Source organism: Leishmania infantum, chromosome 4 (assembly GCF_000002875.2).
Source record: "Leishmania infantum JPCM5 genome chromosome 4".
NCBI lineage: Eukaryota > Euglenozoa > Kinetoplastea > Trypanosomatida > Trypanosomatidae > Leishmania > Leishmania infantum.
In genome coordinates, this window is record NC_009389.2 from 288965 (window position 1) to 303262 (window position 14298).

Consider the following 14298-nt stretch of genomic DNA (forward strand, 5'->3'; position numbering starts at 1 on the left):
CCTCTCGTCGGCGGTGCCGCAGCGGGAGACCGGGGGGAGAACCGGTGGAGGGGGGACGGGAGGAGAGGGGAGGGGAGGGGGTATGGAGGGTGTGGGAGGATGGGGGTGAGACAGAGGGCAGACACATGTACGCAGGCACGTCTCCCCTCCTCCTCTTCCCCCCTCCCCTCCCCTCCCACACACACAGGAGGAGGAGGGTAAGGGAAGGTGGAGGAGAGACATCGCGTTGGATCGGTCGGGTGGGTTGGGGAGAGCTGTGCGCAGATACGCACGCATATTCGGGGGGGGGGGAGTGGGGGAGGTGAAGGGGAAGGGGCCGAGAGCGCACACACGCGAGCCAATACATACACACACACAGCACCCACAAACCGTAATAACGAGCACAAGCACGCCACGTTTCGTCAGAGAACCAACACATCGCACAGCGTGTCAGCATCCGCAGCCGGGAGGGCCTTCATGGCGACCGCCGCGATGGCCGGCGCTGTCGCCGCCAGCGTCGCGTCTTCGTGCGCGTCCGCCTTGTCGCCACTGACGCTGGCCGCTTTACCGAGGACGACATCGCTCTCGCCCGAGACTGACTGCAGCAGGACCGTCGCAGACGGCGGCCACAGGACGGCCTGCGACGTGCGAGCATCCACGAGTTCTATCGCGTCGCGTGAGATGCTTCGCCACCCCGCTTGCCATGGCAGGAGCGTTAGAGAAAAGGTTAGGCTGCTTGCAGACTCTAGGAGACCGAGCAGGCGCACGGTGGGCCCCGCGTAGAGCCACTGCGGCGCTAGACGCTCCACGCGAACCTTGACTGCCACGTCGTAGCGATGCACGTTGCTGTGGTTGACCACCTTGAAGTGCGCCGTGACGGGCGACCCAGCGAGGAGAGGCGCCGGCGGTGTCTGCTTGTGCAGCGCATGGTAGTGAGGATCAGCTGCCGCAAAGTCACCGTCCTCCAAAGTCGTCGTCGAAGACGACGGCGGCCGTTTCGAGGGGTGGGCTGCCGACTCAGCGATGACGCGCGTGACGCGCAGCTCCACCTCCGCCTCGGACAAGAGCTCTTTGACGCGCAGCTGTGCGCTCCGCGCCGTTCCAGTCTCTCCATTTGCGCGGCACCACGTCCACTGCACATACCCCAGTGATGCAAGCCGAGGACTAAGACGACGTGTCATGAGGCCGCCGCGGCCGTGCACCACCGTGGCGTGTCGCAGCTCCTCCAGGAGGATGCCAACAGTGAAGAGCAGTAGGTGCGTGTCGCCCGGCATGAGGAGGACCGGCGCCGGCACCCGCGATTCTTCCGCTGCCGTTGACGAAGTGCTGCAACAGTTCTGCAGCTTCGCGCTTTCTACGCGGCCGCCGCTTGCCACCACCTCACGAAACACCGCCGCACCGCGGTGATGGGTGAGGCTTGGCAGAACCAGCTTAGAGTCGGCGAGACAGAGCGGCACGCTGGACATGTTCTTCAGGCCAATGCTCAGTTGGTAGAGCGCGTACGCGCGTGAGGAAGTTGACGAATGCAGCTCGGATTCATTGTCGTTGTCGCTGCCGTCTGGTTGGTCCTCCGCCGACGTCCACGTTGGCCGGACGTATCGCAGAAACCTCGGCTGCACTTCCATGATCGGCTGTTCCGTCTTGAACGTGCTGCTCCACTTGAGCTGCCGCTGCCGCTCGCTCGGGTCGTAGTAGTCTACCGCCACCGCCAGCGCATAGGTGCTCGCCTCGCTCAGCGGCACCGCTGCAACAAGTGTGTAGTGCGACTTGGGCGGGAGCGTCTCCACGGTGCAACGCAGTAAAGCACGCCGCAGCGGCGCCGACGGTTGCGCCACACCTACGTGAAAGTGCGCCTGCGTCAGGCTGTAGTTGGCAGCGTTGTGGAAGCACAGGAGAGCGCGGAACACCTCGCTGGCAAGCAGCGCGCCCATCTTGCGCGGCAGTGTAAGTACTGGCTGCACACATAAAGATGTGGAGAAGCACAAGTTCGCCGGCATCGTGACGGCCTCGCGGGTGCGCTGCTGCTGCTGTGACGCCGTCGACGTTGAGGTAAGGCGGCTACACGGCGGCTGACCGCGCCGCACGCGGCTCCACGGGTCACCAAGAACAGGGAAGAGGATGTCGCCCTCCTCGGCGACATCGCCGAGGTCCTCGCCTAAGGAGGGGAAGAAGGAAGGCTGGGAGAGCACCGTCGCCTGCAGGCCGAGCGGTGCCGTCAGCATCGCGGTACCGCTTGCCGCTACTGCACCTTTGGCAGTGCCCTGCTGCGCCGCGGAGGACGCGGACGGCCCCGCTGCCGCCGTCACACGACCGGGCGCGGCACGGCTCTGCATCGTCGCCTGCCGGGGGAGGGGTTCAATCAAGGAAGAGAGAGAAACCACTATAGGAGGGTTGGGGGAGGGACGCGCGAATAGGCCTGCGAGGGTGATGACGGTGGCTGGTGGTCGAGGCAGGGAAGAGGGCCCACGTTGCTTCTGGCTCCCTGACGTGCCTTGAACATGCGCAGAGCAGTGCCGAGAGGGGAGAGGAAGAAGGAGTGGGGGCTAAGAGGAGCAGCGGTGTTGAGGGAGGGCGCTCGCGGCGGCAGCGGGAGTCGCTGCAAGCTCGCTAGCGTGCACGCGCGGGGCAGTCGGCAGTGCGTGCTCTGCTGCCTTTCCTTGAAAATTTTCGTGCCCTTATTCGACTTGCAAGCGCTCCCCCTCTCTCGCGTTGCCATCCTCCACACACACACACACACACACACACACGGAGGGAGGGAGGAAGGCCGCAGCCGCAGCACCACCACAAAGCCAAGCGAAACAGAGGCGACGGATAGATCGGTACCTCCGCGCGCCTCTGAGCCGCCCATACGCCCCTCCTCCCCCACTCCCTCACCTAGGCGGACATGGAAGGATCCACAGACATTATGTGGACACAGGCATGCCACGTGGGTGGGAGCGGGTTGGTGAAGGTGCTCTCTCTGTGTAGGACGAGGGGGGGGGACGGGGAGGAACTACTCGCCTCTTTCTGAAGCACACACGTTTTGCCCCGGCTCCCTCATCTGAACTCGCCCGTAGCACCTTCAGTCGCTGTCGTCGCTACTCGAGGAACTGCCGCCGGCCATCTGCGGCGCTGCCGAACCGACCATGCGACCTCGCGCGGTAGGATTGGCACGCGGAGGCGCCGACGAAGAAGACGAGTCCGAGCTGTCTGCTTGCCTCCTGTTAGCGCCGCCGTACTTGTTGCCGGTACCGCTGCCACTGCTGGTGCTGCTCGAGTCGTCGCCTTGCAGGACCCTGCGGCGCTCGCCCAGCATTGAAGTCAGGGCACTGACTGCGGACTTCTGTGACTGAGGTGGTGGTGGAGGGGGAGGGGGCACACGTGGCGCGGCGGGTGCAGCTACAAGGCCGCCGCCTGGCTTCGCACCAACAGGCAGCTTGGACGAGGCCGGCGGCGGCGGCGGTGGCGGTGCTTCAGATGACACTGACGGCACCATAGCGGCCTGCGCCGGTGGCGGAGGCGGAGGCGGACGACTTCCGCTGGTATACTTCAGCTCTGACAACAATTTTGACGCTTGCGGCGGCGGCGGCGGTTGCGGTGGTGGCACGCGCGGAGGAGCGCCCCCACCGCTGCCGAGCGGAAACATTGGCGGGTTCGGCTTGCCTTGCAACAACGCCGTCGGTGGGAGCGGTGGCGGTGGCGGCGCCGTAGTGGAGCGCGTCACCCCTGGCGGCGGTGGTGGTGCCAGCGACGGAGGCGCGGCAGGCGGAGCGGAGAGTGCGGCGGCAGTGGGTTGGGTGGAGGTATCGCGAGCCTGCTGTTGCTTGGGCCTTGCTCGACCGCTTTCACGCCTGCGGTTTACCGCGCGGGCCGCGGCCTCAGTATCGTCGTCACTCCCCTCTGATGCCGTGCTGCCGTCGCCAACAGCGTGACGCCGACGAGCCCGTCGCTGTCGCTGCTCTTGGCCAGGGGCGATCGTCTCAAAGTCGCGCGGACCCCGACGTGACGCACGGCGTTGCTGCCGGGGGCCACCGTTTTCATCGTGCTCTTCGACGTCTTCGTCGTCTTCGGAACCAGTGCTACCGCCGGTGCGACCCTGCATATCCCCGCCACGTTGGTCCCAGCGCCGCACGGAAGCCAAGTGCTGAAGCGGCAGATTCCGCGGCATGTCCCGCAACAGGGCTCGCGATGACGCTGCCGCCGCGTCGCCGCCGGGCACGAAGGCATACTGCTGCGCCTGCAACGGCGTAGTAAAGTCGCATTGGATATCCACCGTGCTGGTGCTGTGCAGCCACGTCCTCGTTGCCGACCGTGCCGTCGCCGCAAGCCCTGTGGGGCTGTAAGGGTCTCTGTAGATGGGAGTGCCGTGCTGCACCGACGCGATGGCGCCCTTCGCGTTGCCATCGTTGCTGCTGCTTGCTGCCACCAGATGCCGGTAAGCCATCCGGTGTGCAGGGTAGCTCACAAGGGCGCTGAGAGTGCCGGGCATCTCGCTCGCGTTATGCATGGCCTGCCCGCCTCGCACGGCCGGCAGACAGCGAGGTTGCCAGGCAAGCGCGGAGGAGGAAGATGGCTGCAGCGAGGCCGCGCTCATCAACGTACCCCGCACGCTCAAGTGCCCAGCAGCTGCCTCGCCACGGCCCCCGTGCCCCACCGCCACGGCGCTACTTTCCTCACCGTCTAAGATCACTGTCTCCAGTGGCATGGACTCTGCCAGCCGCATGGCAGCGACGGCGTTCACGGGCGGAGCAGGACTGCTGACATTACTGTCGCTGCCGCCACACCGAGCGAAACCGCGGTGTGCGGTGGCGATGGTGCGCTCAGAGTCGGCGAACGCGGACACCACTGGAACAGCACGCATCGGCGGCTGGTAGGACGGCTGCTGCGGCTGCTGTGCTGCGTCGTCGTCGGAGTCGTCAGTGGAGGACCCGCTGCAGGAGCTCGGCGCAACCGGTGGCAGCGGGGATGAGCGGCGTGGTCGCAGGAAGCGATGACTGTGAGCCGTGCTCACCGCTGAAGGGACGCCGCTGATCACGATAGCAGCGGCGTTCGCGCCGTCCTGCGCGCCCCGCTGCGACTTGACCGTCTTCGCCCTCACGCCGCCCCCGCGACTCCGGGGCTTGAACGGCACGAGCTGAGGGTATCGAGGTTTGCTCTCCAGTAGCGTTGATGTGCGTCGCCCTCGCAAGCAGTCAATAAAATCGGCACAGATGCAGATGCGTCTTTGAACGCCGTTGAGGCGCCGCTGCTGCGACGCTGCTGCCTTGTCCAGCCGATCCAGCACTGTGTCCACCGTGTCGGCCAGCGCTTCAAGAGAGGCAACGGCAGACGCGAGGGCTGCGCAACCACCCTTGGAGGAGGCGCTCGTGAGTGGCACGACGAGACCAGGAATGATGGCGATAGCAGCGGTGTCGTACGCGCGCGCGGCGGCTACGGCACGCGCAGAGTCCACGCTGCTGCTTCGACTTTTGGAGCTTCCACTGGACTCGCCGCTGCCACTGATACTACTCTCCATGGCCTCGCTCGCGGTCACCGTTGCTGTTGCTGCCAGTACCGTGATGAGCGTGCGCGCGCAGTATGCGAGGTTTGCGGATCTGTTGAATGGATGAGAGAGGGAGATCGGAAGACACAACAACAAGAGGCGCTCACCGGCCTCCGGAGAAGATGCGCGCAACGGCTTATGTGGCCTGTGCGTGTGTCTATGGAGAAGGGTGCGCCAAGGCTTAGGGTGTTGTTGGTGTTGGTGGGGCAAACACGCTAGTTAGCGCCGGTGTGCCAGCGTAGTCACGCACTCGACTGCGTCGCTGCTGCGTAGCAGCTCTCCGCTCGCGTGCGAAAACTTACACAATACACGCACGCACCGCTGCAGGTATGGCGAGGGCGAAGCAATGACGTAAGAGGCGAGGCGAGAGAGACTGCGCAGGAGCATACATACGTGCATAGGCACACAACATGCGTGTATACATACGTGCGTGCCCTCATCCAGAGGGTGCTCATCGGTGGTGCGTCGGAGAGAGTCGTCAACGACGCACGCGCGCGCGCGCAAGGAACAGCCGTGACAACAGAACGCAGTTGTGTGCGCAAGACGGCGCGCAGGCGATGCACCGCGTCTTGAGGCGGTGCGTGCGAGAGGGGACGGAGGCGGAGCGGGTGGGTGCCTGCTACACGGCCGACCCCTGCTTCTTTTGGTTCTTTGCCGAGGGGTCAAAACAAGAAATGAAAGGCGCACGCCACAGAGCGCCCGTGAAAAAAGGGGGAAAAAAGATGACTGCCATTGGTGACATCGCGTTCAATCGACGAGAGAGGTCGTTCATCCCAGAGGTGCTCGGGCACGGGTGCGCGCGGCACGCTGCGGATGCCATTTGAACACGCACACACAGACGCACGCACCCGTTTCCCCACGCGTTTCACGCTGCTGCGAGAGCTTACGCCATCACGTTGCGCATCGTGATCTTGCCCTTGGGGGCGATCAGCTTGCAGTGGGTACCGCGCTGCTCGAGCTTGCCGGCGTCGCGCAGAGCCTCGTACTCGGTGCGGAGGATGTTGGTGAAGCCCCAGTACTTGGACATGACGATGATCTGGCGGCCGGGGAACTTCATCTTGGCGCGGCGCAGGGCCTCGAAGGCCTGCGGCACGTACGCCTCCTTGGTGCGCATGGACAGCAGGATCTGGCCAATGCGGACGCGAGCGCACACGCCGTTCGGCTTACCGAAGGCACCACGCATGCCGGTCTGCAGACGATCGGCGCCGGCGCACGAGAGCATCTTGTTGATGCGCAGCACATGGAAGGGGTGGGCGCGGGTGCGCATGTGAAACACGTCCTTGTTGGCACGCTTCACCATGTACTTGTTGGCCTGAATGCGGGCAGCCTCCAGCGCCTCGGACGCGATCTGCTCCAGCTCGCGGGACACGACGTGGATGCACACCGGGAACTCATCGACGGTGGCGCGACGTCGGCCAATGTCGAAGTTGCGGATCTTCGGATCCGGCACACCACGGCAGAAGCGCGACTTCGGGTACGGCTTGTTCTTGCAGAACCGGTAGCAGCGGGACGGACGGCGGGCCATGCTGGCGACTGTAATACTTCGAGTCTTCCGAAGGGAAAGAACACGAGGGAGTGGTGGCGGGGCAGGGCACGCAATGACGGGTGCGATGAGCGATCTCTCTGCGAGTGCGTGTGTGTGTGTGTGTGTGTGTGTGTGTGGTGGTGGTGGTGGTGGTGGTGGTGGTGGTGAGAGAGGTGACGAGTGAAGGCATGGTAGAGGCGGGCGCGAGGTAGTGGGATGGGAGCCGTCTGTGAGTGCATGCACGCAAGCGTTGGCGTTGCGTGCTCGCTGAAGCACGGCGTTTGAGTCTTCCCCACAGAGACGCCATGAGAGAGAGAGAGACAGGGACAGGCAGATCGAAGCTTGCGCTGAGCACGTCGGCGTGGCCTCCCTGCTCGTCCCTTCACGACGGCGGTTTCCGTGCTTTTTTTGGCGACTGTGCAAAATCATGTAAATGAGGCAACGGAAAAGGGCGAGTAAGGCTTCTTGACATGAACCACACCACAGACCAGAAATTAGCGGAGCACAGGCTCACACGCTGGCGCTGTGCGATGCACCCGCGCGCCGCCTCCCCCCTTCCCACCGCTCTCCGCTGCTGTGAAGGCGGCGGCAAGGCCCATGCCCGTAGGTAAAACGGAAACGAAAGAGGGATTTCAACGCGAAGGTGGAGCGCGTCCGTGTGCCGCGGCGTTTAGGAGAGACGTGCGCCCGCCCCCGCATACACACGCGCAAGCCGATGCGGACGGCGAGAACACGATGCACCCGGCCGGTGGTGGTGATGGCCGAAAGAGGGGTGCGGGGGGAGGGGGTCAAGGGCCAGCCGGACCGCATGCGATGGAGAGAACGGAATGCGTGTGCGCCCCCGGTGAGCACATAGACGCAGCAGCCTGGCCCTTCTGTCGACATCCCGCTTCCTCATCACCACCGTGACTGCTGCCGGCAGTGGATGCCTTGCACACGTGTGCCGGTGCGACTCAGTGGCGTGGCGTGCAGAGTCAGCAACATGCGTAACATGATCTTCGACGTTCATCGGAGCCGTGAAGTTCGAGAGGTCATCGGCAGCGCACGGCCGCCTCCCACCTCTTGCTTTCCCATCGGCTCTACATGGTTAGCTCCATGATGGTGTTGACGATGTCGCCGTTGTTGTTCTTGAGCGCCTTGATGGCCTTGTTGCGAGACACGTTCGCCTGGCTCATCACCACGTTGATCTCCTTCTCGTCCAGGTCGCCGGCGCCCACCTCCTCGTCGTCATCTTCCTCCGCCGCCGGCACAGATGCAGCGGCGTCAGAGGAAGCCGACGCGGCACCAGACACGGCAGCGCGGGCAGCAGCCTCCTGCGCTAGCGCACTCGTGTCCTCCAGCTGCGCCTCGCCGAAGATGACGAAGGTGTTGGTGCCAGGGAAGCGGTACACCTCTGGCTGCACCATGGCGAAGGACAGGGAGCCAACCTTGCGAATGGTGACCTTCGTGATGTTGGACTCCGGCTTGAGGCCCATCTTGGCCATGGCCTTGGCGTAGCGCTTCGACTGCTTCGCGTTCTGTGGCACCTCAGCCGCCTCGAGCGTCGGGATCTCCTCGTCGGCCATCGCCGCCGCGTTCTGGGCCTCCTCAACGGACATGGTGATAGAGAGTGTGTGGTGGTGGTGGTGGTGCGCGCGTGATGCTGTGCTCGAAAAGGAATGTGAGTCGATGCAAGCCTGCAATAAAGCGTCGACACACCGACCGGCACATGCACCAGGCGCGTTCATGAAAGGGATGCGGCAAAGGAGAGAAAGGATGAAGCGGGGATGAGAGCGGGGGGGGCGGCGGTGGAGGAAGACGCTCAGCATGCACGCGCAAGTGAGTGCTTCCTCACCAACATGATCGCGGAAACAAACAAAGGCGGAACAACACATACGCATACATGCGCACAGACAAGTGTGCCGCAGTTGCACTTCTTGATTCGATTACCCTTGCGCTTCGTGCTCGATGAGCGGCATGGGCGCGGCGGGAGGGGAGGGGGGGGGAAGTGCTATCGAGGAGGCAGAGGGACATGCGAATGCGCGTGACTTTCTCTCTCACGCACACATCCTCTCCCCCTCTTGCATGTGGTAGCTCGATGAGATAGGCGTTTACGCAAGCTGCTGCTGCTCAAACGGTTTTCGTTTTTTTCTTTCAGGAGAGAATTTCGTGGTGGCAGCTTATGTATATATATGTACGTGTGTACATGGGCTACCTGCGCGGTGCCTGTCCTCCTCCTCCTCATGCTTAGGTTAGACTTCTTAAGGGAGTTGTGATGGCGGTGCGCGCAAGGCGTGGGCCATTCCAGCTGCGGCAGCTGCGTGGGGAGAGAGAGACAGGAAGGAGGTGAGAAGGGCAGACCAGCAGACAGACACGGACGTACTTGTTCGCTCCTCTCCTCCACCTCTGCCGCGCGCACGCACTCCGGTGCGCTCTCGGCCCTTCACGAGGAGCGGGATCGTGAGGGGGAAAACAGAAATGGAGAGAGGCGGCGACAGCGGAGGCTGGCACTTTAACTTTTCTAAACCGAACAGGAAGACACGCGCAAGGCAAACACAGATACGAGAAGGGAGACGGAGACGACGAGGAGGAAACGGCGCGCATGTCCCACAGGACCCGACGAACACGCGCACGCAACTGAAAAGAGCGAAGAGATGAGCAGCACCGGTACGTGCCTCTCGCCGCGATTTTCGCCTTGTGCACGTGCGCGCCCCCCCCTTGCCCGCCTTGTCCTCGGTACGCATGCCCAACGACGCAAAAGGCGACCTTCACCTTTTCTTCGCGTGCCGTGCAGACGTTGGACATGTAGGATATCGCCGACGGATGCACTGACGCGTCTGCGTAAGCATGTGTCGATGCGCGCGTGTGCACAGGAGAGGTCATCGGCAGCGCACGGCCGCCTCCCACCTCTTGCTTTCCCATCGGCTCTACATGGTTAGCTCCATGATGGTGTTGACGATGTCGCCGTTGTTGTTCTTGAGCGCCTTGATGGCCTTGTTGCGAGACACGTTCGCCTGGCTCATCACCACGTTGATCTCCTTCTCGTCCAGGTCGCCGGCGTCCACCTCCTCGTCGTCATCTTCCTCCGCCGCCGGCACAGATGCAGCGGCGTCAGAGGAAGCCGACGCGGCACCAGACACGGCAGCGCGGGCAGCAGCCTCCTGCGCTAGCGCACTCGTGTCCTCCAGCTGCGCCTCGCCGAAGATGACGAAGGTGTTGGTGCCAGGGAAGCGGTACACCTCTGGCTGCACCATGGCGAAGGACAGGGAGCCAACCTTGCGAATGGTGACCTTCGTGATGTTGGACTCCGGCTTGAGGCCCATCTTGGCCATGGCCTTGGCGTAGCGCTTCGACTGCTTCGCGTTCTGTGGCACCTCAGCCGCCTCGAGCGTCGGGATCTCCTCGTCGGCCATCGCCGCCGCGTTCTGGGCCTCCTCAACGGACATGGTGATAGAGAGTGTGTGGTGGTGGTGGTGGTGTGTGTTTGAGAGAGCGTTAGAGAGATGCGTGCGTGTTCTAACAAGGGTTTGCTGTGTGTGTGTTCGTGGAGGCACGGACAGGGGGTTGGGGAGGGGCCAAAGAAGAATCGCGGTTACGGAGAGCGAGAACAACGAACAGAGGAGGGCATGGGAGGAGGCGCCGCTGCGGACAGTGAGGCCACTGCGAGCTCACTTTTCAACTCTCACACGAGTTCAGGCGAGCATGCGAACACCCCCTCCTTTCCCCCACACTGCAACCACCTTGTGTGTCTATCCTGAACCGAAGCGTTCGAAGCCGCCGCCGCAGCCGCTGACGCAGCTGTCGGTGACATAGTCTTTCTCCTCTCTCGCGCTGGGTTGGGGTGCAAGCAAGTACGCATGGAAGGCTGCCAGGTAGCGGCGGAGGCACATGTCCGAAGATGAGGATGAAGGAGGGGGCGCAGGAGGGGGGGGGGGCAAGACATGATGCTGCTCCTTCATGCCTTGTCGAAGACGATGCGGGGCACACAAGACTCCCCTCCCCCGGCCACGAGAAACTTAAAGAGGAAAGCCCGAAAAGCAATCATGCGCGACGCAGGCACACGCGCAGCGATGCACAGGGCCGCACGCACATCACACACACACACACACACACAGCGTCGCTTGTCAAATCACGTGCTAATCGACTTGCTCGATGGCGACATCCGTGGCGCTTCCACCTCGCCAGCTCGGCATCGTAGCCGCGCCGGTGCCTCCCGCATGCTGGCTAGGTCTTGAGTGAGTGTGGCTGCGGTTACCGCTGGCCGTCGAAGTCGGCGACGCGCGAGACACAGTGCTGCGGTAGTCGCTCTCTCTGCCGTTGCGCCCCGCGGAACCGTGCGAAGCACCACTAACACCAGCGGCAGCAGAGTCGGCCGCCGCATTCTCTGCGGGGAACAAGGCGCCACCAATGCACATCACCACACATCCGCCGCAGCAGACAAGGAAGGCCAAGGCCCCGAGAACGACAAGGATGGGGAGAAAGGCAAGGAACGCCGACGGATCGGGGCCGCCGGTGCGCTTGTTGTACTCGTACTCTTCCTTCAGCGCCCACATGCACGTCATGTACAATCCACACGCCGACGGGAAGGCGCGAACAATGACGTTGGCGACGCGCTCCCTGCAGCTGACATGGCAAGGGTGCGCGCACTGCTGCTGCGATGACGATGGGGCCGCCGCGTTGGTGCTCGTGCTTCGTGCGACGGGCGTCTCCTCTGGAGACGGTGGCGTTGTGGCCACCGTCGACTCCACGAAAGAGCCCTCGAGCATGCTGATGAGCACATGTACGCCGAAGTACGTCATCAGCGGCGCGAGAATTACCCAAAAGCTCAGCACGGGAGGCGCGGCACCGGTTCTGTCGCCGGCGGCGCCCCTGCTTTGCGGAAGCGAATACAGGCTTCCGAGATGCGCCTGCTGCTGCATGGCGCGTCTAAACGCCAAGGCAAGGAAGGCGTACACGCACACCGCCTCGAACAACACCTCGGCCACCTCGCGCCAGTACCGCGCCGTCTTCCACGGCTGCGAGAGAAAGGAGTCATTGCCGAAACCGCCCTCGGCGCCGCTGCTGTGAGTCGCCTCCGATTCGTCGATGCTGCTGGCCTCACCGTGGCCACTGCCAGGCCGCAGGAACGGATCCTCGACCGAGGTGTTCGTGCGATGATTGCCACGGACGCCGGCGGCTCTCCCCTCACCGAACAAGGGCGTGCGCGTGCGCGAGTACACTGTCGGCACCAGCATTGCGAGGTCGCTCACCGTACCCAGGACGTACCAAATCAGCCACGGAATGAAGGCGGTGAGAGGGGCGATGCGGTGATCGAGCGCGGCCGCCGTTGTCGCCGCGATGACGACGCAAAGAAGAAGGCGTGCACTGGGGAGCAGCAGGATGTACATGCCACGGCGCACACTCGTCGTCATCACCGTGAGGCTGGCCAGCAGCAACACCGGCAGGAAGCACCAGACAGGGATGAGCACGACACCCCACGAGGGCCACTCGCGTGGAGCGTCAATTTTGTAGCAGCTGATGAGCAGCGAGGTAAACAGCGCCGCCGTCATGAAGCCGAGGAGGAGACATCCTGCGGCAACGTTGCCGACGGCGAGCAGCAGGCTGCCTAGCATTCCACCGCCGTAGTCGCCGAGCTGCTTCAGGCCTTCACGACCGACGGTGTCGTACAGCTGACGCTGTCGCAGATCGCTGAGGACGCGGTGCGCCTCCTCGATCCGCTGGAACTGCTCGACAGTTGCACCTGCATTGCGGTCTGGGTGGTAGCGCAGGGCGAGGCGGCGGTACTGCTGCGAAATCTCAGCCGTGGTGCACTGCGCATCGAGCTCCAGCACCTGGTACAGCTCACCACTGCATTGACGCGGAAGCATCGTTCATGGACGTAAAGGGAAGGCAAAGGGCCACGCGCCCCACACGCGGGCGCGAAATCGAAGACGAAGACGGCGCGTCGAGGCGGCACAAGGTAACGGGGGAGAGGGAGAGGGAGGGGGGAGGGGACACGGCGGGAGGTGTGTCTGTGTGTGGGCCTCACGTGCAGGTAACAAGGTTGTGCGCTGCGGAGGAGACGGCGTAGAGGATGTGCACGCGTTTGCCGATGAGGTCCAATCTAGTACCAGTGAGGGAGAAGCAGGAGACAAAATACGAATGGGGCGCGTGGGCAGCGCAGCCGTTGGCGGTTGGTTCCAACGATCCACAGCCCACGAAGACAAAGGGGCCGGCCCGCGAGCGAGAGAGTGTGTGGGTGTTTGGCATCACACACACCGCTCGCGGTGGCTCAGGCGCCCCACACCAGTGCGCAGTGTGAGGGGCCGGGTGTGAGGTACGCTCGAGCCACGCTAGCGCTTTGCCCATCATGCAGGTGGTGCAAACATGTTCAACGTCGCAGGTCACACCGACACAACGCCATCCAGGACCTGACCGCCAACATCCGTAGCGGTGAATCACTCTGCTCTCCTCTCCCCCCTCCCCTACGTCGTGGGCGCTTGACCCTATCACGGTCAGAGGTGGTCGTGCACCGGCAGGGAGAGGAGGGGGGGTGGCTGCTTCGCTTCTCCACACAGACAGTGTCGGGGGTGCGCCGCGCCCTCAGATACCACACATTGAGGTCCCCCCTCCGTCACCCGGGTGTCGAGGGCGTTATCCCACGGAAAAGAAAAAGCGTGGAGGGGATAGAGGAAGGAATGAGTAAGGCATACGATGACGAACTTGTGAGAAGATATGTCGGTGCCACCGTTGGCCTTCTAGTGGTCAGGAAGGCAGCAAGAAGGGAAGGGAGGAACCAACCACCCCTTCTCACCGCCGTCCCTCCCTCCACCCGTTTTGGTTCCACATGCGCCCCTCTCTACGCGTGGCGCGCGGTGCCCGAGCGGGGAGAACCGGAGCGGCTCTCAAAACGCCAACATGAAGCAAGGACCCACGCACAGAGCCTGGACTGGGCAAGCGTGCGCACCTCCTCCGTTTCTGCGGGCACAGCCGCCCCTGTTTGTTGCACACGAATGCGGCGCTGCGCTCGTGTGGGTGATGGTCGCGTGAGAAAGAGAAAACAAAATATTGTTGGCCGCCACTCCCTCTCACCCGTGAAGACTGCTGCGGGGAGGGTCTCGGCGGCGGTGCTCACAATTTTTCGTGTAGGCTAGGTTGCCTCTCCCTCCTGTTGCTGTCGTTTTGGTCTGTTATAGCATTGAGATGAATGATGCGATGAAAAAAAAAAGTAGATGTCCTCCTAGCGATTTTCGTTTGCTTGCCCCCTCCATCCTTAAGATCTTGTCTAGAGCCCGCGATGTTGGCCGTAGCCCTC

The 14298-nt window shown here is 63.4% G+C and overlaps 6 protein-coding genes across 6 annotated transcripts; all 6 read right to left on the reverse strand.

The window, feature by feature from the left end:
- Positions 1-401: 401 nt before the first annotated feature.
- LINJ_04_0730 (conserved hypothetical protein) lies at positions 402-2312 on the reverse strand (the record flags this gene model as incomplete). The annotated part of the gene is made up of 1 exon (XM_001462874.1): positions 402-2312. The coding sequence occupies one exon, from the start codon at positions 2310-2312 to the stop codon at positions 402-404; it is 1911 nt and encodes a 636-aa protein (XP_001462911.1).
- A 728-nt stretch (positions 2313-3040) lies between these two features.
- Positions 3041-5473, reverse strand: LINJ_04_0740 (conserved hypothetical protein; the record flags this gene model as incomplete). The annotated part of the gene is made up of 1 exon (XM_001462875.1): positions 3041-5473. The coding sequence occupies one exon, from the start codon at positions 5471-5473 to the stop codon at positions 3041-3043; it is 2433 nt and encodes an 810-aa protein (XP_001462912.1).
- Positions 5474-6383: 910 nt separating this feature from the next.
- LINJ_04_0750 (putative 60S ribosomal protein L10) lies at positions 6384-7025 on the reverse strand (the record flags this gene model as incomplete). The annotated part of the gene is made up of 1 exon (XM_001462876.1): positions 6384-7025. One exon carries the CDS (start codon positions 7023-7025, stop codon positions 6384-6386), a length of 642 nt encoding a protein of 213 aa, XP_001462913.1.
- Positions 7026-8104: 1079 nt separating this feature from the next.
- Positions 8105-8905, reverse strand: LINJ_04_0760 (nascent polypeptide associated complex subunit-like protein, copy 2; the record flags this gene model as incomplete). Its single annotated transcript, XM_001462877.1, has 1 exon — positions 8105-8905. One exon carries the CDS (start codon positions 8903-8905, stop codon positions 8105-8107), a length of 801 nt encoding a protein of 266 aa, XP_001462914.1.
- Positions 8906-9931: 1026 nt separating this feature from the next.
- Positions 9932-10450, reverse strand: LINJ_04_0770 (nascent polypeptide associated complex subunit-like protein, copy 1; the record flags this gene model as incomplete). Its single annotated transcript, XM_001462878.1, has 1 exon — positions 9932-10450. One exon carries the CDS (start codon positions 10448-10450, stop codon positions 9932-9934), a length of 519 nt encoding a protein of 172 aa, XP_001462915.1.
- A 690-nt stretch (positions 10451-11140) lies between these two features.
- Positions 11141-12871, reverse strand: LINJ_04_0780 (putative heat shock protein; the record flags this gene model as incomplete). Its single annotated transcript, XM_001462880.1, has 1 exon — positions 11141-12871. One exon carries the CDS (start codon positions 12869-12871, stop codon positions 11141-11143), a length of 1731 nt encoding a protein of 576 aa, XP_001462917.1.
- Between the last annotated feature and the right edge of the window lie 1427 nt (positions 12872-14298).